The sequence below is a fragment of the Sebastes umbrosus genome, chromosome 1, assembly GCF_015220745.1.
Source record: "Sebastes umbrosus isolate fSebUmb1 chromosome 1, fSebUmb1.pri, whole genome shotgun sequence".
Taxonomy (NCBI): Eukaryota; Metazoa; Chordata; class Actinopteri; order Perciformes; family Sebastidae; genus Sebastes; species Sebastes umbrosus.
In genome coordinates, this window is record NC_051269.1 from 29,416,818 (window position 1) to 29,439,200 (window position 22,383).

Below are 22,383 nucleotides of genomic sequence, written 5' to 3' on the forward strand. Positions count from 1 at the left end.
TAATATTACAGTTCTAAAACTATAGTTACTTATATATTTAAAAGAAAACATGTGGCAGAGATTACATTCATAGTTGACAATATATTCAAAGATTATATTTTAGAAATATTCAAGACTCTTGGCAAAATGCATGCCTTGTATAGCTTTGTTTGATCCATCTTAAAGAATCAATCCACAGGTATATCCAGCCCATTCTCATTGCCAAGGCACAAGGTACCCTTCAGCGCCGGTAGAAAATGCACCGGGCTTTCCATTAACTACAATCTAAACCTATCCACGTCATCAGTAAACGCTCGGAGAAAGTCCTGTGGTGACGTGGTTTAAAGAGTGAAAGCGACACATTGGGTGGTTGGGAGGGGAGGTGGATGGGTCCAACAAACACAGGGCTTTTATCCAGGAGACCACTGTTCATTGTCAAGTTTCACTTTCATTTTACAATCAGCTGTTCGTTGTTGTCCCGTGTTCACAACATCCAGTCACATTTTCACTGTAAAAACGTAGACATTTTAAGCCCAACCATGTTGTTTTTCCTAAACCTAACTGAGGGGTTTTGTTGCCTAATCCTAAACAAGTGTTTTTGCTTGATTCATAACATTAAGCACGTGTTTACTGCAACCAAAAAGTGATGCCGAGGGGTCTGACAAAGCATCAGTATAAGACAAGTTGGGATAAAAAAAAAATATATATATATATATTTAAACATAGAATAAGAGAAAACCCCTGCGTTGCTACGTAGAGAATTTAAGATTTGCCAAACCATGTACAATTCCACAGAATTATCCGCACATCAAAAATGACCGATACCAAACCAATAGTACTCCATTGTGCAGTGTTGTAACTCATTTGTAAATATGCCAGTGGCTCTCAGGCCATCTCAGCTTCATACACAGGAATGACAGGATGATGGTGCTATTTACTGCTGCTACAACTAAAGGTCTGTTGTATTGGTCATTATTTACAATATGGACATACTAATTCATGGTAACGTGAGGCACGTTTATGACTCTCATTTATCCCACTTTGTACCGTCATTGCTTCAAGGTTTGTTTGTAAAAGGATGTGCTTATTTGAATATACGTCTTTTTTATTATTCATTTAGTCATTCTATTTTTAAAAAGTACATATACAGGCAAACAAGCAACAACCTACAACCTGGAAAGATATGAGTAAAAACACGATAACATGATTATTAAATGACACGGTTAAAACGTGATTAGTAGGCTATGTAACAAACCAATTTGTGTGAGTGTGTGTAGGTGAAAATATTTCTGGGTAGTGACTTTGTATTAGATGATTAGTTTTATATGCATGCAATTAAGTAACTGACAGAGAATTAGGTATTACGTAATGTACAGAGAAAAGAGATTCCTAATATTTGGCAAATCACTCAATGGTTATGAAAATGTATTCAGAAGCAGACGAAGTATTCACCTCATAAATCATAATACATCTTCTCCCTACATGATGACATCAGCCATTCTGTCCCTGGTATCACTCAATATCAGATCAGAACCAAATGTTGTGGTATCATCCACCTCTGATAATGTATTTGTGTTGGGGAAGGATAGAGCTGTCTAAACAGGAGTTTCAAAACTGGCATCCGGTCTCTATTTTATTTTTAAAAGAGTATTTAGTATTCTGCAGATAGTACTACTAATAATAATATAAACAGATAATCACTGTTATTTTTATGCATACCAGTAACTATAATAATTAATGTGTTATAATATAGGCTACCATTCTTGTGAAAGCTTATAAGTTATTATTTATATACAGTCTTTCTACCCATAGCTGTGCACATATATCCATATACGGTGTGAATGTGGTGGTACAGGGCCGAGTGGGCTGTAAACTGAATGGACAAGAGGGAAGTGATCAGTGTTACTGTGTGTGTTTGTGCATTTGAATATGACTCAATCCTTTTTTTTCAGCACATTTGCCTACAGGATTTTGTGTCTTCCTCAGTGATTGGGCAGAAGTCCGTGAGAGGTCCTGAAACATGCAAACACAGGCAAATGATGTAGGGGCCGTGAGGGGAAGAGGATTGCTATCAGATAGAAGATCAGCTGTTGTCACATCATACAAGCTCGCAGGGAAGTCATCAAACAACAATACAAGGTATGCTCTGTTGCTTTCTGAGATTTGATCATGTACATTTTACTTACTTACTTACTTACATTTGCTAAAAATCTTATTTTGGGCAATTTTCTCAAGAGAAAATAGACTAAATAGGAAAACCTTTTAAAATAATGTCAACATTTGTGTCATTGTACTGAAGGAAATTGTATTTAATGTATCAAAAAATGAGTGATTTCACAATTATCTCCTCTTCCAGAGAAAGAAAACAAAGCAACAAAAGTGTACGAGAGTGCATCCTAACAACATGGAGTACACGTTCAGAGCAGTAACCCACAGCTCTGGGATTATAATCTGGAGAATTGAGGTAATTTGATTTTACAGTAGTTGCTGCAATAGCGACTGTAGACTGAAGTTTTCACAAATTAGCTGTTTTGGTTTCATGGTAGAAGAAACATCTGCTTCTCCCGGAGTAAATGACTTCAGCAGCAGTGATGATGTGGGAAATACTGGTTATTAAACGTGACGTAGATTCTTTTTTTTCTCTGTGCAACAGAAATTGGAGCTGGTTCAAATCCCTGAAAAATCTTATGGAAACTTTTATGAGGGTGACTGCTACATACTTCTGTCTGTAAGTCTGAGAAGGTGACTAATGGTGGTTTCGGTTGCTTGTTTGTAAAGTAAAGCCAAATGTTATATTTGTTTTTGTATAATGAAGCAGAGACAAATGCATACAGCATCCTGGTCTCTACACCACCCCATACATTCACTGTTTCTCCACAGACTCAGAAGGTGAGCAGCTCTCTGTGTTATGACATCCACTACTGGATCGGCTCTCAGTCCTCTCAGGATGAGCAGGGTGCAGCTGCTGTTTACACCATACAGCTCGATGAGTTTCTGGGCTCCACTCCGGTCCAGCACCGCGAGGTCCAGAACCACGAGTCTGATTGCTTCAGGGGCTACTTCAAACAAGGAGTAATGTGAGTGAAAAATGCTGGTACAATACAATCATTTTAATATAAAATAAACCATAAAAATCACCATCGTGTTTCTGTTTAGCTGTAAGAAAGGTGGAGTTGCATCAGGCATGAGGCACACTGAAACCAACTCCTATGATGTGAAGAGACTGCTTCACGTCAAAGGGAAGAAGAGAGTGATTGCAAACGAGGTGGGCAACGCTTCACAGTGGTTACATAACTTTATTATTATTATTATGGGTTGTCATGTAGAGAGATAGCTTTGTGCTTTAATTTGTTTCAGGTGGAGATGAGCTGGAAGAGCTTCAACCTTGGAGATGTGTTTTTGTTGGACATTGGCAAGACCATCGTTCAGTGGAACGGACCCAAGTGTAACAAACAGGAAAAGCTCAAAGTAAGATGTTTGTATCTTATTTATCTTACTTTATTCATGTGGAAACACTTAAACATACTTGAGTAGAAAACTAGAAAGACTTCAATAATACAGGGTATGTGATAGGATGACAGAAAACCAGCTTTCCAGTGAATACATTTGTATTTCCCAGTGTTCAATAATAACACAACAATAACTCTACCTTTTTTTTTACTATCTAAATTGTCTGATAAAGATGTTTTATGATCATGTGAATTAAGAAGTGACATGGACGGACATATACATGATATACATTTGAGGCGCAGACCCTGAAATAAGTCTACTTTCCGAGCTGCCCTCACCAGATCTAAATATCATCATTAAACCTCTGTGGAAATCTGTGGGAGTGTGCTCATGTCGAAGCTCATTTCCTACTTCCTGTAAAAAGGCTGGAGGCTCTGAATGATTCATTATGCCACCGACTGCACACAGTTCAGAACTATGTAACAGCAGTGCAGTGAGGACTGAAACTTTCAGCTCATTGATATTCATATTTTAGATGTTTGCATTTTTTTTGTCGATAAGATTACAAAGATTACATGTCTTATCATAATAATGGGATTTCTAACAAACCAACATTGAAAATCCATAATTAAAAGTAGATAACATTAGTATTTGGTCAATGTAGATATAACTTTTATATCTAACTTGATTTAGGGTACACTGATCAGCAATGAGATTGTCACTACATTGATATCTCACTTTTAAAGGTGTGTAACATTTTGGGGGATCTATTAGAAGAAATGAAATATATTATTCATAACTATGTTTTCATTAGTGTGTAATCACCTGAAACTGAATAATCATTGTGTTTTCGTTAGCTTAGAATCAGCCCTTCATATCTACAAAGGGAGAGGGTCCTCTTCACAGAGTCCACCATGTTTCTACAGTAGCCTAGAACAGACAAACCAAACACTGGCTCTAGAGAGAGCCTTTCACGTTTTTACGTTACCTGAAGACCACGTAGTTCTCCAGCACGCTTGTGAAACCACGGAAATGTGAACCGTAGAGTGCAAAACCGTGGTACAGCCAGCCGCCGCCTGACTTTCATTGCTCCTAAAGTAGTGTTATTATGGTAAGGAAGGCCTCTGAGCGAGGCGAACGTCGTCACCACAGTTTTGCAATCGGTGGCTCACGTTACCGCAGTCTTGGAGTTGGAGGAGTGAGCAGAGAGGTGCAACCTCACCTCTAGATGCCCCCAAATCCTACACACTGTACCTTTAAAATAGACTTTACATTTAGTTTTGCTTTTCTTTAATATCAGGTAGTGGATTTAGTTTCATGTCTGAGCTTTTTAGATTTTGTAATTTGTCTGTGTTGTACTTCTGCTTCTCAGGGTATGTTGCTGGCTAAAGACATCCGAGACAGAGAGAGAGGAGGTCGGGCAGAGATCCGAGTGATCGAGGGGGACGCAGAGAGCAACTCTCCTCATAATATGGAGATCCTGAATGGTGTTCTGGGAAATAGAAGCTCCGAGCTGACGGACGGACCTCCAGACGAAACTGCTGACCAGGAACAGAAGGCGAAACTCACACTTTACCAGTGAGCTGCTCCCTGGCCGTGACATCCAGTGTTTCATGTCCAGTTAAAGTGGTGTTTGCTTCTTCTTATTCGTTTGTGCCTTTATTTCAGTGTGACAGATGCTGATGGTCAGATGAAGGTAACAGAAGTTGCTACCAGACCACTGGTTCAAGATCTCCTCAACCATGAAGTGAGTTGGTGCAATATTGTCCAAATAAAGGATGCATACGCTTTATATTATGACCACATCAAGATGGGTGCCAATGCCACTATAAAACTTGGTATGGTTGTCCGTCTAGTGTGACATTTCACCATTACTGTACACTGCTGTTTGGACTCAAACAAATAGTAAACAATTATTTACTTATGTAAGAAATGATTTAGTCATGTAATGAATATAATGTAATTATCTGTTTAGGACTGCTACTTCCTGGATCAGGGAGGGACGAAGGTCTTCGTATGGAAGGGGAAGAAAGCAAACAAAGCTGAGAGACAGGCTGCTATGGCCAGAGCTTTGGTGAGTGACTCTAAGACATGTGTCCTTAGCTTGTGCTTGATTGCTCTTGCTTGTGTATTTACACTCGGTGTATTAGGTACACCTATAGCTAAAACTAATGCAGTCTAATGCAACTGTCCTGTAATAAATTCTACCTGAGTGTATGTTTTTGTCTGATTGGCTGTTATAGGAGTTCATCAAAGCAAAAAACTACCCCATCACTACAAATGTGGAGACGGTGAATGACGGGGCGGAGTCAGCTCTCTTCAAGCAGCTGTTCCAGAGGTGGACTGTAAAGGACCAGACTCAAGGTCTGGGCAAAGTGAATACAAGAGGGAAAGTGGGTATGTGTGTTCTTAAGTCACAAAAACACAACAAGCACAGACCAAAAGTACCTATTGCTTCTGATAAAAATAAAAAAACTCAATTGGTTTTGTTTTGTGACCATATTTTGCTTTAGCTCATATCACACAGGAAAAGTTTGATGCCTCTCTGATGCACGTGATGCCAGCTGTCGCTGCACAGGAGCGAATGGTGGACAATGGCTCAGGTCAAGTGGAGGTATCTGTGACAATTTAATCTGAATTTACTGTGAGGAGGATCAGTCTATCATCTACTGTATCAACAGGTCCAAAAACTAATGACTCTATACTGTCAGCTTCAGCAGTAGGCCTACATTGAGATCAATGCTGACAAGGTGTGCTACAATAATATATGAGCTGATAATGCCAGCGTGCTAACCATAGACTGTATAAACATGGACGACGCGTGCACTTCCTCCCACTGTACAGAAGTGAAGCTAAAATATCCCGGGTACGGGAGCTGCCATCTTGAGATTTTGACATCATTTGGAGTCAGAGTCTGCGAAGTAGTGATCGGGCGGTGGAGCTGCGGTATCAAGGTCACCCGCCCGAACCAATCATGAGCCCAGCACGGCTGCAGCTTGTCAGCGAGAGAGAATCACAGCTGTCAATCATGACGTCTCACCCCCTTTTTATAACATCAAATAACTAATTAAAACCAAACTTATCAGAAAAATTAACACTTGAACATACATCAGCGTGATGAGAACTACCTAAAATGACAGAAACCATCTTTTGGGAAAAATGTATTTGATGTGTACTTTGACTTTTTAGTTTGGCTCATGTCTCATCCGCTAACTTAGAGGGGCGGGCCTTATACTGCAGCCAGCCACCAGGGGGCGAGCCAGATGTTTTGGCTTCACTTTTGGGAGCTGTCATGATGTCCATCTTTATATACACTCTGTGGTGCAAACATGTTAAATGTAGGAATGTTACACTAACATGTTAAACGTGATTATATTAACATTCAGCTCAAAGTGCTACTAAGCATAGGAACAGTTAAAGATGACAAACAGAGCTGCATTACCAACTGGGCAAAGTGGGTCGTCCTGGGGGCCCAGAGGGTCCTGGTTGTCTGTGTGGCAATTTTCTTTAGAAATTTGATTAATTCCAACTCTGTTTGGTAATATGCACCATCAAGATGCTTTTTCACAGCAGATATTTTGACTTGTCATAGCGAGAAAAGCAGCATGCGTTACTAATAACATTAACAATGTCTCTGTTCTGTTCAGTTAAGCCATGACAGTTGTGCGACAGTGAGCTTTGATTTACTATTTACTCCTGTGTTTTTCATACTGTGACGTGTCAAATGTCTCCTGTGAAAAAGGCACTTGGCTTTGTATTTCTTACAAACATTTTTTTCTAATGTGTAATGATCATTGCAGCCTCATAGGGGCACTAGTTTACCTACACTGCACACGATAAATGTGTATAATATAAAAAGTGTTTGACTCAGTTTAACTCTTCGATGTTCCCAGGTGTGGAGGATTGAGAATCTGGAGCTCGTCCCTGTGGACCCTGAATGGTACGGATACTTCTATGGAGGAGACTGCTACCTGATCCTCTACACTTACTTGGTTAACAACAAGAAGTGTTACCTGCTCTATATATGGCAGGTGAGGATTTGCTTTAACACCCAGTGTCTTACATAATAATAATAATTCACAATCATACACTGAAGTCTGTCTGAAACCCTGCTTTGGCATTTTCTTATTATCACTGCAATATATGATGAAAATACTTATTACCACTTATTATTTCAGGGGCGTCACGCGACACAGGATGAAGTGGCAGCCTCAGCGTTTCAGGCTGTGGACCTGGATCAGAAGTACGGTGATGAGCCAGTTCAAGTGAGAACAACAATGGGCAAAGAACCAAGACACTTCATGGCGATGTTCAAGGGTAAAATGGTCATCTTTGAGGTACGACTGCATTAATAGTAATTTGAAAACATTCTGGTGTGTGCAGTTTTTACACCGGTATAGAATATGTCTTTTTTTTCTGTTAGGGGGGCACATCTAGAAAAGGGTCCTCTGACCCAGAGCCACCGATAAGGTTGTTCCAGGTCCACGGTTGTGACCCATCCAACACAAAAGCCATTGAGGTTCCTGCGCTGGCCACCTCTCTGAACTCCAATGATGTGTTTTTACTAAAGAGCCAATCAGGAATCTATCTGTGGTGTGGAAAGGTAAGAAAGTTGGAGTTAAAATCAGATAGATACACTGATAATACGCTGAACTACAGCAGCAGGGTTACAATAGAATACAATAGCTATGATATGATACTTTTTATAGCACTTTTTGTGGTTTCTTGTATGTTAATTATTTTTGTATGTATGTTCACATTTGTGTTTCTGCTGTTACATTTTATATGGAAAAGAAATATGAGCAACAGGTCTAAAAATGTCATGGTAATTAGTAACCTATTTGAAATTTCTTTGGAATTACTGCCAAATTACCCCAATATTTACCTCAAAATGTATTAAAAATATACTTTATTATAAACATTATTTAATAATTATATGCTAAAATAGAATATAATCGTTAAAATAGGGCCCGTAGGCTTGAGAAGCGGCTGCTCTTCATCGGAGGTGAAAAACCAAAACTAATAGAAGACACTTCTGATCAGACACAAATCTCACCATTGTGTGACTTACTGTCTACACAAATGTAACCTGGTAGTTAATGTAATAATTCAGGGAGTATTTTTAAAGAAATTTCAAATAAGTTATTTGCTAATTATCACCTAATTACCATGAAATTTGCGGACTTGTAAAATGAAGTGTTACCGAAATATGTAGAAACCTACATCCAGAAATGTTTGTATAGGCCTACTTTTTGACCGGGAGTGTTTTCATGTTTTGGACGAAGCCCCTAGTCCAATGAAGTGAAATCTTTAAGCACCAGTGAGTAACATTTAGGGGGATCTATTGGCAGAAATGGAATATAATATTAATACGTTTTCTTTAGTGTACAATCACCTGAAATTAAGAATCCTTGTGTTTTTGTTACCTTAGAATGAGCCATTTATATCTACATATGGAGCAGGTCCTCTTCACGGAGCCGGCTGCCATGTTTCTACAGTAGCCTTGAAAGGACAAACAAAACTCTGGCTCTAGATAGGGCCATTCGCGTTTTTGCTTCCGCCACTGTAGTTCTCCTACTCGCTTGACACACGGGAGAAATTCAGTTGGTTACAATCTACAGCCTCACCGCTAGATGCCGCCAGATCCGATGTTGTGGCAACAGTTTGGAGAAGGCCCTCGTGCACAAAACCAGAAAGGAGGTCCTGAACTAGAACACAGACTGTGAGCTGTGCTGCGCTCTTGTGGTTGAATGGGAGCAAATCCCTGCAACCAGGTTCAAAAATTGTATGAAAGTCTTCCCAGAATAATGGAGACCGTTATAGCAGCATGTTAATACCCACGGTTTTGAATGAGATGTTCTACAATCACATATAGGGTGTAATGTTTGGGTTTCCACATATGTTTTGGCCTTATAGTGTAGTAGTTTACTGTAACTGACTTTTTGTTACCAGGGATCAAGTGGAGACGAGAGAGCCATGGCTAAGGAGGTGAGCTCTGTGATTGACAGGAACTCACAGCGAGGCTCTGAGGAGATTGTGGCAGAGGGTCAGGAGCCCATTGAATTCTGGGAGTTGCTCGGAGGGAAAGCTCCCTATGCTAGTGACAAGAGGTGACACAAAGACAATACTCATATATTTCAAATGGGCTGCGTGAGTGTTGCAGTGAAGGTGACAAGCTTGTTTTCTATTATTTTGCACGTCACACATTGTTGGTTACAGATTACAGCAGACGGTTTCAGACCACCAGCCGCGCCTGTTTGAATGCTCCAATAAGACGGGCCGTTTCATTGTGACCGAGGTGACTCAGTTCACGCAGGACGACCTCAATGAGGACGATGTCATGCTGCTGGACACATGGGACCAGGTATATTTGCAATGAAGAAAACTGACCTCTTTATTTAGTGTCGATGGTATGTTAGCACCATCAATTTTAAAGCTGAATTTAATCACAGCCCTAGCATACCTGAATTTTCTTAAATGTGCCTTTTCTCATCATCGGTCTCAGGTGTTTCTGTGGATCGGTAAAGAGACCAATGAGGTAGAGCGCAAAGAATCAGTGGTGACCAGTCAGGAGTACCTTCGCACCCACCCGGGCGCCAGAGACCCAGACACCCCCATCGTCTTGATCAAACAGGGATTTGAGCCGCCCACCTTCACTGGGTGGTTCACAGCCTGGGACCCCTCCAAATGGAGTGTGAGTGTTTTTTTTAGCTGAAATGAAACATCAACATGTTCATAGATGAGTAAATAAAAAAAATATACGCTGACAAACATCTTTCTTTTAGGGAGGAAAGAGCTACGAGGAGTTGAAGAAGGAGTTGGGAGATGAAGCAGCACCTGTTAATGTTACAGTTGTATGTAAAGTCTTATTTCTTTTTCAAGCTTTTTTAGCAACAGAAATTATTTGTCTGATACAATCGTTATCAAAATGTTACCAATATTCTTCATGCACGGTACATTTAGGAAGTTTCTGTGTTAGTGTTTAAGGTAAAAAGGATGTATAATAATTAGATTTAGATTCATGTTTGCAAACATCCAGTCTTACCTCAAGCAGGTCCAGTGTATAACATTACAGGGGATCTATTAGCAGAAATGGAATATAATATTCATAACTATGTTTTCATTAGTGGATAATCACCTGAAACTAAGAATCATTGTGTTTTCGTTAGCTTAGAATGAGCCCTTCATATCTACATAGGGAGCAGGTCCTCTTCATGGAGTCCACTATGTTGCTCCTCGACGTTTCTACAGTAGCCCAGAACGGACAAACCAAACACTGGCTCTAGAGAGAGCCTTTCATGTTTTTACGTTACCTGAAGGCCACCGTAGTTCTCCGTCACACTTGTGAAACTACAGTAACGTGAGCCGCAGAGTGCAAATCCGTGGTACCACCAGCCGCCATCTGACTTCCGTTGCTCCTAAAGTAGTGTTATTATGGTATGGATGACCTCTGAGCGAGGCGAACGGCGTTACCACAGTTTTTCACTTTGCGGCTCACGTTACCGCAGTCTTGGAGAGGGAGGAGTGAGCGGAGGGGTACTCAGTTGGTTGCAATCTGCAACCACACCACTACATGCCACTAAATCCTACACACTGGTCCTTTAAGAGGAGAACTAGGGCCATTACAATTACATGAAAGAATTGAAGAAGAATTTTTTAACATATTTATTTTTGGCAAGCCAACCTTGAATATTTATAGGAGTTATGACAAAAAGTCTGGGACGGGAGTTAAAAACTTGCATTAACTAAGTACTCTATCTATCTCCCGCCATCCGATTCAATGGCACAACAGGAAGTGATGATGAAGATACAAAGATTAATAATTTTATCCTGAACCTTAATGTGACTTTCTAGGAGCAGGAGTCTGTTGGAATTGAGAAAAACTTTCAGTCTTTTCCACCTGACGACCTGGTCAACAAGCTCACCAGCCAGCTGCCTGAAGGCGTTGACCCAACCCAGAAAGAGGTAGATGTGTGTGTGTGCGTGTGTGTGTGTGTGTGTGTGTGTGTGTGTGTGTGTGTGTGTGTGTGTGTCTGATGAAGTTAAAGTTCCCAATAAGGTGCTATTAGCAAGCCACCATGTTTGTGCACTTTGCCATTGGAACACGTCTAATGTATCTTCTGCGTAATCCAATCAATAATGGCAGAAATAAAACCTTGATGGAGAGCTAGACATTATTTTATAAAGCAACGGTAATGTTCACCATTTGTTGTCACAACAAGGTTTAGTTTTTTGTTATTTTATAGAGCGAAACATACCCCTTATTAACAGAAAGTGATATATGCCTGATAGAAAAGAGCACATTCTCAAAATATCGATAATACAAAACTTAAACTTTATTTGAAACTTTTAAACACAAAAAATAAAAGTTAGCAATTTTCTCCAAATGCCACCCACAGAGGAAATTCTTAATTTCATAATGCTTTTTTATTTTATTTTTATGGCTTAATATTTTAGGAAAAAGAGGAATTTCTGTAAAAGGAAATCTAAATTTAAATTCAAGAAAATATATATTAATCAGTCCTTTATTATTTGAAACTTCATTCTCCATATATGCTGGATTATAAACTGTCTGTAGAGAAATTTCACATTTTTTGTTACGTTTAGCTGATCTGCTGTCTCCATTTTCCTTTTCCATATTTGATTCAGTTATTATCATTCAGGAGCTACTCGTCGATTAGCAGTAATTAGTCCCTGATTTGTTCCCTGTTCAATCATTGTTCAACCACTCAACATTTTGTGCATCTTGTGTGAGGTGTAACCACGATGCTTTGCTGCTATATATGTATTAGTGATACATTGTTAATCATTTGTTTTCACTAACTAAAATTTGGGAACTGCTTTTCAGAAACACCTGTCTGACTCTGACTTCATGGACATATTTGGGATCACCAAAGACGACTTTGCCAGCATGCCGCAGTGGAAACAGCTGAACATGAAGAAAAAAAAGGGGATGTTTTGAAATAATTTCCGCCTCCACTACAATTACTGACTTTCCACTGTAGCTCAGTCTGATTTTGGAGTAAATTTGAATTATGTGTCTTTTCTTAATGATTTTATTGTAATTAATTTGTTCCAAATCACTGTAACACAAGTCTTGAATACTTGATTCTTTTAAAAGCTGTGTTGATGTTATACAATCGACACTGTTTAATTAATTGTTTGTGATATTATTTGAAATCCCAGCATGAAAAAATATAAACTGCATTGATTATTGGGCTGTGTGTGTTTTTGTGGCATGGCTTACCTCTACTGAAATAACACATCTTAGACATAACGAGACATCGCATTAATCCTGTGAGGAAGAATTTCAGTCCTGATGAAACGGCTTCATATGATAAAAGACAACAACAAAAAACAGACCTAAAGTAAATAGGTAGATATGTAAAATGTGTGTAATTTATCAAAGATTTATGTTTTCTTGTATTATTATCTCCGCCAGGAGATAATGAGATCGGACGTGTGTGTGTGAGTGAGTACGCATCTCTGTGTCTGTCCACGGCTAATCTCGCATACTGCTGCACCAAACTGCATCCTATTTTTGGTGCTCATTTATGGCTGCATGCTCAAGGACCTCTTATGGTTGTAGTGACTCAAATGTTCTCAAAACACCTTTTATTACCAGTTTGATACGGCCATTGATTGACTGCTGACTCTTCACTATATTCTTAGCCGCCGATAGGGGCCACAAGTGATCTCACAGCTGAGTGCATCGCCGCCACTAAGGCGCTGCTCTGCAGCCAGAGACACAGTTATTACAAGTGGTATTCATTTAATCAAACATCACAGTGGTCACATCAGACAAACCAGGCGGAAATCTGCACCTTTCTAATTAACTCTGAGCTCCCTCCTGAACACCAAACTAAATGTAAGGAAGCTCAGATTTCCCCTTTAAATAGAGTTCTACTTTGCCATCTGTTGGACAAATATGTAATAACATGTCAGGCAAAATTACTTCAGGGAACAAAACGAAAAAACTTCTTAAAAGTTCCTGCAAGTATCTGCAGGAGTACACAGAGTGCAGTGCTATTTCTGGTGGATTTCTCTGCTGTTAGCATTTTAAATTTGAAAGGAAGAGATTATTAATCTAAAATCTCATCTACTAACTGTAGGAAACTAGAACCAGATGTCAGGTCTTTTCACCATTGGTTTCAGATATTTAGTTTGCTGCTTATGATGGCGATTCCTTTATCATGTCATGAATATTTTAAATATAAGTCAAAACAAAGACCAATCAGCATCAGCATTATTCACTGTTTTTATTTTGATATGTCTGGAATGTATTTCCCCGTTACAAGTATAAATGTAATTTACTGTTTACATCTGGACATTTAATACAAAGCTCAGGACAAGTAAAAAAAAAATCTTGACCCATAAAACGCATCAAATTACAGTAAGAACATTTTTTTGCATTGTTGTGGAAAATGAAACACAAAACACATTTGATTACTTGATAAATTGTCAAAAAGAAGTCACTGCTGTGTGCTCAAAATGCTAAATGATTGAAGTTTAAAAATTATATTTGATCAGTTTTTAAGTTGGAGTAATGCAACTTAACTGATTCATCACAACAAACCAAATCAACAGGAACATAAAATGAATTGTTGATGACAATATTAACAACCAAATGATTGTGGATGTTCCCGTAGAAACGTCTGACCGGCATTGGTTGCAAATGACCTGATTGCACAAGACGTGACTACAGCACTACAGTAACAATAACCTCCCATCAGCTCATTTTATGGAAAGAAACAGCAATGTAATCTCTTCTTTGTGCATTATGGCAGCCAACACAACAGATAATCAAGTACTAGCATGTGAACCAGCTTTATGTTGAAACAGAACTGTGATAAAAAATAATACAAAAGACAAATGAGTGAATGCAAACATTAACATTTGAGCGGCCTTAACCCCATAAAATGATCTGCAGCTAAATGCAGCAATTTTCAAATTCCCATACATTTAATATTGCTGCTTTTCTTTCTTGTGTAACAGAATTAAATATCAAAATTGTGATTTTCATTTAAAAAAATGTTAGTGTCATATGATTTTTTTTCCATCAAAACTGAAATTATTTAATTTTGCTCAGGATCTTAAAAACAGGAAATGACAGAATGATACATTACTTGCAAACAAAATTAAAATCCCTTCAAAACACCAATTGTCGCAGTAAATACCTTCGATCAAAGTATTATTTAATATATGTGTACTGCGTGCAAAAGTACTAATAAATGACAGATGAATCATGTGCTGATTATAAATCAATATACATTCTTAGGTGCTCATGCAAACTATCACAAATGAGGTGAAAGGGTCTATTCTTGCTTCAAGCATTGAAGAAATGTAACATTGTAAAAAATTGCGATTAAATACAAAATGTTTACAGCAATCAGAGACATCCAAAGAGACTAATTTCAGCAAGTTTTACTGTGCAAACATACAGTTTTACCACGCAGGCAGAGAATACAGCCTGCGGCAGGTCAGCTGATCACTTCTTGCTGACATGTTTGGTTGTTAAAGGAATGTTGTTTCTAATGATATCGGACACATTTATGCCACAATACAAGAACTTTAAAAAGTGCAAATGCAGCCAAATCAATTTCCCTAAATTAAACATAAAAAACAGGAGAAAGGGAGCTATATGAAAGATAAAAAAATAAATCTTGTAAAGATCAGCAAGGCAGCAAATAGAATGGCATTTTCCCTTACTTCAAAAAATCGATATCTTATAAACCTTCCAATATCTGCCTTTCATTACCTGTAACTGATCTACATAGCTTCCAAAAATCAATGTCAAACATGTCCTAAACTTTCTTTACAGTGAGCTCTACAGCCGGGGACAGCCACACTAAATATCTTTAAATGCAGCTCTGACATGTTCAGACTGACTCTCTAAATTCAAGACTTTCTAATGTGACTGGAGCCAAAACATCAACCGTGTTTGTCCAGGTACTGTATGTGTGGAGCTCACTGTCTTTTGTCTACAGGTAAATCCTGGCAGCTGTTAGTATACAAACAAGAGGTAAATGGACAAAGCAGCATGGACTATTTTCCATGTCTATCCATGTATTACAAAAAAGAACTTAAGACAGATATTACAAAGAAATTGTTGGCAAATAATATTAAGTAGTCATTAGTGGAATTCCAGCTAGTAACGATCTGGATCCTGAGTTTCTTTGTTGTGACTTTAAAGCTGAAACTTACAATTCTACTACAGTGTATTACAACTAAAGCTGCAACCAACCATTATTTCATTATCAATTAAGCTGCAGATTAATCGATTAATCATTTAGTTAGAAAATGTCAAAAAGTAGTGAAAAATTATCATTACAATCCCTCAGAACCTAAAGCGATGCCTTCAAATTCCCACCAGCGGTCCAAATCCCAAAGATGTTTCTTTGACTAAATATAGGACAAAGAAAAGCAGCGAATCCTCACATTTAAGAAGCTGAAACCAGCAATTGTTTGGCATGTTTTTGAAAAACGGCTGAAACGATTAATCGATTCTCAAAATAGTTGCAGATCAATTTTCTTAAGATTGACTACTTGTTGTTGGCCTCAAAGGTTTCTAAGAACATAAATATCAGATGTGGGTAAACCGTAAATCAAAAAAAGCTGTTGAATTACACCAGGTGATCAATAATCTTTGACCTTTTGCCCAGTAGTAGATAAAACAGATTAAGACATGACACAAGCATCAGGGCTTTTTGGGTCTTGGGTCTCCCCGTTACTGACCAGGCCGTTGTTAGTAGAACTTTTCTCTGAATCATGAGGCAGCTCCAAAGTGTCCGCTTCCCCCGGAAACTTCTTGTCCTGCTCTGGAGTGTCAGCAGACGCATCCTCGTAGGCACTTATGCTGTCTGAGTCTTGCCCATCCGGGGAAGGATCTCGTCCATCCACAACACTGTTTTCGCAAGGCCTCTGCAGGACCCCGTCTTCAGAGAACGGGTTGTCCACTGCCAGAGAGGGCATGTAGCCCAACGGCTTACTGACTATCTTCCGCAGCTTCATCAGGAGGTTTGCTTCATCCTCCGCCTCGTCACTCTGTCTCACCTCCTCCGACGCTCTGCCGCTGCTTTCACTGCTGCGAGGGTCACACAGCGACAAGCCTTTCATCAATTCCTTTGCATCATTTTTCATTTGGTGTCCTTGTCTCGTTACCTCGTCCACACCCTGTGTGTTCACTGGGGGGGTGTTATTCCTCTCCTGCAAAGAGAAATCAAATTGTCCGTGAGTAAATGAAAGTAAAAGTGTCCTTTCAGATTAAACAAAAATATAGTTGCATTTGCTATTTTGTTATTATTTTATCTAAATTTGCCTGTCAATTTCATGCCATTCCGACCAATATGGAAGCAAAGAAAAGCCATGAAAAATGTAATTTTATGAGTAACTGAATACATGATGAATAACAAACATCACTGAATTTATAATATTGAAATATTTGTTTGGTTTACGCCAATCAAACTTCCAGAAAGTCAAATGTTTTTGACTTGACATCATTTTTAGATTAACTTCAAATGACCAGCTGAATTTTGAGCAAACTGAATGTAGTTTTTTTTTTTTTTTAATATTGGATACTTGGTTTTTAAAATAAAAAAAAGAAAATAACAATACTTGAAATTAACTTCTGGAAATTTCAAACCATATAAATTCAGGTAGATGGTACTATTTCAATGCTATAAATTCAGTGATATTTACATTTTAATAACTAGTATTCATGTGATGTTAAATTTCACAATTAGGTATTGAAGTGCTTATGAACTTGCTTCCATATACCAGTGATGACCTGGCTCTGTCGAGCTAAACTTTTTCTGTGTGGCAAGATTTATGGATTGCTTTGGGTTTGTCTCACAAAATAATATCAGACATTATTTTCTGTGGGAATAAGTCATCGTACTAACATCTCATTTCAAGGTATATGACATTTGTTTAAGCTCACATTTAGACTTTTTCCATTGAACAGCTGTTCCATGAAGAACTGAGTGCAACATTATAGTACATACTGTACTGCCATAGCTGGTGATATAGTTACTATTCAGTATAAGTGGGCAGAGAGAGTTTATGACTAACTTGGATATCCAGGGGAAAACTAAACATGCACCATCTCCATTATTCATGTTGAATAAGAAGCAATCACGCTCCTGACAAACTGTTACATAACAGGAGACTTTACATCTTTATACATTAATTCAAAAACCTTGTGTCTCTCTAATGTTTGTAATGTTAATTGTCACATTACCTCTTTTAATCTCTCTACTTCTTTCATCAGAGAGCTGACCGTGCTCTCCAGTTTCCTCTTGGCATCCCTCTCTTGTTGCAACTCCTACAAACGCAGAGAAAAACAGCTTGTTAAGAGTCATACGTTGTTACAAGGAACAAAAACAAACCTCTCATTAGAGAGGACGAAGACTAAAAGACGTCTATATATTGCTGAATGGTTTAAGTGTTTTGAATTTAAGTGGACGTACCAAACTAGCCTGTCCAGCTTCCCTCTGTGTCTCAGCCAGCAGCTCCTCTACACCCTCCAGCGTGTCCTGCAGGACGTCCACCTGGAACAACAGAGTCTCTCGCTCGACCTCCAGCCCACGCAGCTCCTGCACCACCTCGTCATAGCTGGCCTGCAGCTCTATCTACACCACAAACACAGTTACCAATCAGTGTGGGCAACTATATAGGAGCGCATGCCAGTCAGTGGGTGGACAAGTGTTTAGTAAGCTCTCAGAGGATTCAGTGGGAGGCCTCATCTGGGAACACGACAAACCCTCCATATGTAGAGGAATATGCAGCATCACTGCAGTGATCTATTAGACCGGACAGAACGGTGAACAAGACTTTAAATGGTAGTAATTATAATAACAATAAGAAATACTCACCATCTCTGGGAGTCCCATGTAGAGGTCCTGCTCAGACTGCAGAAAGGAAAAGGAACTTTGAATAAATAGCTCATTTGTAAATAATGCTTGAATCTTTTAATTAAGTTAAATGAAGACAATCCTGTTCTAAAAGACCATCTTATTCCTATCTTTGCTCCTCTCGTTTACACAAAATAACTATGACATGACTTGTACAACAAATTACAAGCAAATTATAGCATTACAAATTACCACAAAGTCAATTCACAAGTTAAATCAATGTTCAAATATGTGTTGTGAAATATCACTTTATATACATTTTCGAAATTCTTTACTTTACTATTGTAAATATCTGAAGTTATGTGTCCTTATTTTTGCTGTTTCAATTAATGTTAGTAGTTTGTTTCTGTTACCGGGATGCTGGATGTTTTACTTCTATTGATGGTGTCATGGACAACAGCGCTTAGTTTGACTTATTAGGCCTTTTTCCACTGAAGAAGTTTTTACATGTCACAGTAGGAAAAAGACAACTGTAAATAATAAAAATGAGCAGATCTTTTATTGTTCATTGCAAACCTTCAAAATAGGGTGTTGCACCAAATTCTGTGACCCAATTAGGAGTTCCAGCTATATTGCAACTGCAAACATTCGTAATCATACCTTATCACATACTTTGTTTTGATAGCAGCTGTTACTGAAGAATGGTGCCTCAATGGTATTTAGGTGAGGTCAAACCTTAATAGTTGTGGTAACAGAAACTGTAATGTCAACCCTTTGATTTTATTCTCATGTAGCTCACTCACTAGTGTCACACAATCTGATAAGTCATGGAGTTTGGGACACCGTAATCGCAGGTATCAACATTTTTAACCAGTAACAACGGCTGGCTATTAGTTCTTTATTTGTGCATGTAATAAAATAAAACAAAAGAGAAGAGATATACAATAACAAACAAGGAAATGTACAGGTGGGTTGAAATAAAATACCTCAGGGCTTGTAAAAGGAACCCACCTAACATTGAAATTACAGCTGTATGCTTGCCACCCTATTTCTTAAACAGACATAAATATTTTTTAAATATCTAAAAGAAAGAAAGAAATACAAAGAAACACTAGAGATAAAACTATAGCTGTCAGTTGAATGTAAAGGAGTAAAAAGTACTATATTTCCCTCTGAAATGTAGTGGAATAGAAGCATACAGTATCATAAAATGGAAATACTCACTACACAAGTACCTCAAAACTGTACTTGTGCATAGTACTTTAGTACATTTTGTACCTAGTTACTTTCTAATACTGCTTATGTATTATCATTACTTTTTTTTTATTGTTTGTTTATCTACTTATGTTGAGGGGAGGTCCGTTGTATAAGCCTGTGTGACCTCTCCTGTCACATTTCTTTTTTTTCCATTATCTGGATTTTATGACGTCTTAAAGGTCCCATATTGTAAAAAGTGAGATTTTCGAGTCTTTTATATTATAAAGCAAGTTTGAGAGCTATATAAATACTGTTAAACTATCAAAACACACGAGGGACATAAACCGGTTACAGCCAGGACCATTGAAATATTTGATTGGCTAAAGAGATCAATACAGGTGTGTTGATTTTCTCTGTCCACTCCCGGCTGATGCATTTTTATATCTGGTTCCTACCTGACTGTCACTGGTTCCTACCTGATTGTCACTGGTTCCTACCTGACTGTCACTGGTTCCTACCTGACTGTCACTGGTTCCTACCTGATGGTTACTGGTTACTACCTGACTGTCACTGGTTCCTACCTGATGGTTACTGGTTCCTACATGACTGTCACTGGTTCCTACCTGACTATCACTGGTTCCTACCTGACGGTCACTGGTTCCTACATGACTGTCACTGGTTCCTACATGACTGTCACTGGTTCCTACATGACTGTCACTGGTTCCTACATGACTGTCATTGGTTCCTACCTGATGGTCACTGGTTCCTACCTGACGGAAACTGGTTCCAACATGACTGTCACTGGTTCCTACCCGACTATCACTGGTTCCTACCTGATGGTCACTGGTTCCTACCTGACGGTCACTGGCTCCTACCATGGATGTATTAGGTTCCTACCATGGATGCATTAGGTTCCTACCATGGAGGCATTAGGTTCCTACCATGGAGGCATTAGGTTCCTACCATGGAGGCATTAGGTTCCTACCATGGAGGCATTAGGTTCCTACCATGGATGTATTAGGTTCCTACCTGACTGTCACTCCTCCTCTTCAGGGTTCCTGCTCGGCTGTCGCTTCGTGTCAGACGCCTGGATGAACTCTCGGTCTGAGGACGGAGACAAAAACCACACCTCAAGGTAGGTGAGAGAGCCTCGAGAGAGCCTACAGAGAGCCTCGAGAGAGCCTACAGAGAGCCTCGAGAGAGCCTATAGCATCACATAGAGATAGACAGAAACACAACAAGCTAGCTAACTAATAATGAGGAAGTGAAGCTAACGTTACAACAGGCCTGATAAAAACGAACCGTTTGAGCCGTTGGTCAGTCATAACGGTTAACAAGATGGCCGAGATTCAAACTGACTACTTTTCGAACGTTAACTGTTTAAAAAAAAGTCTTAACGGCAACAGAGCCGTTAACGTCAGCTCTAAACAGTCAGTTCATGACGCCGTGTTTTGCTCCACTCACCTCCTTTATGATGCTGCGGAGCGACTCATCCTCGCTCAGTCCCCGAGATAACGTCCGTTTCTTTGGCGAACCATTGCTGTCCAGCGTGACTGAATGCATTTTTGTCTTATATATCAAGTTTTGGTTTATGTAAGATAGACACCTCCGCGATCTCCGGGTGAAGAGGAGTTGAGTTTTGTTTTCCTACGCAGCAGAGACTGAACTGTGCCGACGCCCAGGCCGTGATCTCTCTACGGAGAGCCGCGGGGAACAAATCGTCAAACACCGCCCTCTCTCTCTCTCCGCCCACACAGGAGCCAAAGATCAACATGTTGAAACTGTGGGCAAAAAGATGTTTGTTTTAAGGTTCAGATAAGCAACCATAGGGCACGTCAAGTCCTGAAATTCATCGAAGACAACAAGGACAAGTATTTTCAGGTGAGCTTGATAATTTAGCTAAATGTCTATTTTGTGAAAACATTTAAGGTCCCATATTATGCTCATTTTCAGTTTTTTTGTTTCTACTAGAACATGTTTACATGCTGTAATGTTAAAAAAAACAACTTTATTTTCCTCATACTGTCTGTCTAAATATACCTGTATTCACCCTCTGTCTGAAACGCTCCGTTTTAGTGCATTTCAACGGAATTGCAATGGAATTGCGTTGCTAGGCAACAGTTTGGGTCCATGTTTACTTCCTGTCAGCTGATGGTATTTACATACACTGCAACAAGGCCTATGGAAAAGAGGCTGGGTCACGCATCATATCCTCGGGGTACAACAAAATCTGGTCTGCCCTCGCCGAAATTGAGCCAATCGCAACGCACGACCGCAGCTTCAGTTACACTGCGCATGCTTCAGACCCCATACCCCAAGACCCATGTCCGCCCGTGACCCAGCCTCCTTTCCATAGGCCTTGACTGCAACCAGGAAATAAACTGGGACACATTTAGAATGTTTACGTTTAAAACTGTGAAATGGTCTAAATATTGTATATTTGTGACATCACAAATGGACAGAAATCATAGCGGCTTGTTTCAAACGCACAATTTCTGAATACGGGCTGTGTGTATTTCTCCGTATATTGAGCGTTTTGATACTTTCATAGTATTTATATAGCACTTGAAACTGCTTTATGATATGAAAGACATGGAAATTTCACTTTTTACAATATGGGACCTTTAAGTAACTAGGGAAGTTTAGGGGAAGAGGGCTACAATAAGTAGCTTGACCTACCCACCACACTTAGCCTATATTATCATATTAGATAACACAATGTAATCTGATATATGATAAATGGGTACTGTAGATAGACAGAGGAAAAAAGGTTCATGTTGATGAATAGATACTGTAAATCTGTATGTTGTCTGTATGTTTGTATGAATTGACAAAAGGAGGGTTGGACCAGGGTAGGTTAACCCTGGTCCAACCCTGGTCATTGGTATGAAAAGGGTATTACAAA

The 22,383-nt window shown here is 39.1% G+C and overlaps 3 protein-coding genes across 5 annotated transcripts in view; 2 read left to right on the forward strand and 1 right to left on the reverse strand.

Annotated features, from left to right (window-relative positions):
* The first annotated feature begins 1,993 nt into the window (after window positions 1-1,993).
* On the forward strand, window positions 1,994-12,641 carry avil (advillin). Its single transcript, XM_037774939.1, has 20 exons — window positions 1,994-2,118; window positions 2,336-2,443; window positions 2,633-2,707; window positions 2,860-3,056; window positions 3,136-3,244; window positions 3,337-3,447; window positions 4,802-5,007; window positions 5,098-5,176; window positions 5,405-5,503; window positions 5,673-5,826; window positions 5,943-6,043; window positions 7,323-7,460; window positions 7,608-7,766; window positions 7,853-8,032; window positions 9,382-9,539; window positions 9,649-9,793; window positions 9,935-10,123; window positions 10,215-10,283; window positions 11,284-11,394; window positions 12,278-12,641. The coding sequence occupies exons 2-20, from the start codon at window positions 2,384-2,386 to the stop codon at window positions 12,389-12,391; spliced, it is 2,454 nt and encodes an 817-aa protein (XP_037630867.1). The 5' UTR covers window positions 1,994-2,118; window positions 2,336-2,383; the 3' UTR covers window positions 12,392-12,641.
* A 1,028-nt stretch (window positions 12,642-13,669) lies between these two features.
* Window positions 13,670-21,330, reverse strand: si:ch1073-456m8.1 (leucine-rich repeat flightless-interacting protein 2). 2 transcript variants are annotated; one of them, XM_037768757.1, is made up of 6 exons: window positions 20,943-21,330; window positions 20,508-20,582; window positions 18,303-18,338; window positions 17,898-18,059; window positions 17,669-17,752; window positions 13,670-16,635 (listed from the first exon to the last, which is right to left on the reverse strand). In XM_037768757.1, exons 1-6 carry the CDS (start codon window positions 21,039-21,041, stop codon window positions 16,108-16,110), a joined length of 984 nt encoding a protein of 327 aa, XP_037624685.1. In that variant the 5' UTR covers window positions 21,042-21,330; the 3' UTR covers window positions 13,670-16,107. The 2 variants fall into 2 exon arrangements, with proteins under 2 accessions (XP_037624685.1, XP_037624695.1); XM_037768767.1 differs by having other exon boundaries at window positions 20,508-20,638; window positions 20,943-21,065.
* gdf11 (growth differentiation factor 11) overlaps window positions 21,236-22,383 on the forward strand; it is a 37,427-nt gene continuing 36,279 nt past the window's right edge. For both annotated transcript variants that reach the window (XM_037768741.1, XM_037768748.1), the window contains exon 1: window positions 21,236-21,359. The gene's annotated coding sequence lies outside the window, so the exon portion shown is untranslated. The remainder of the gene's footprint in view (window positions 21,360-22,383) is intronic.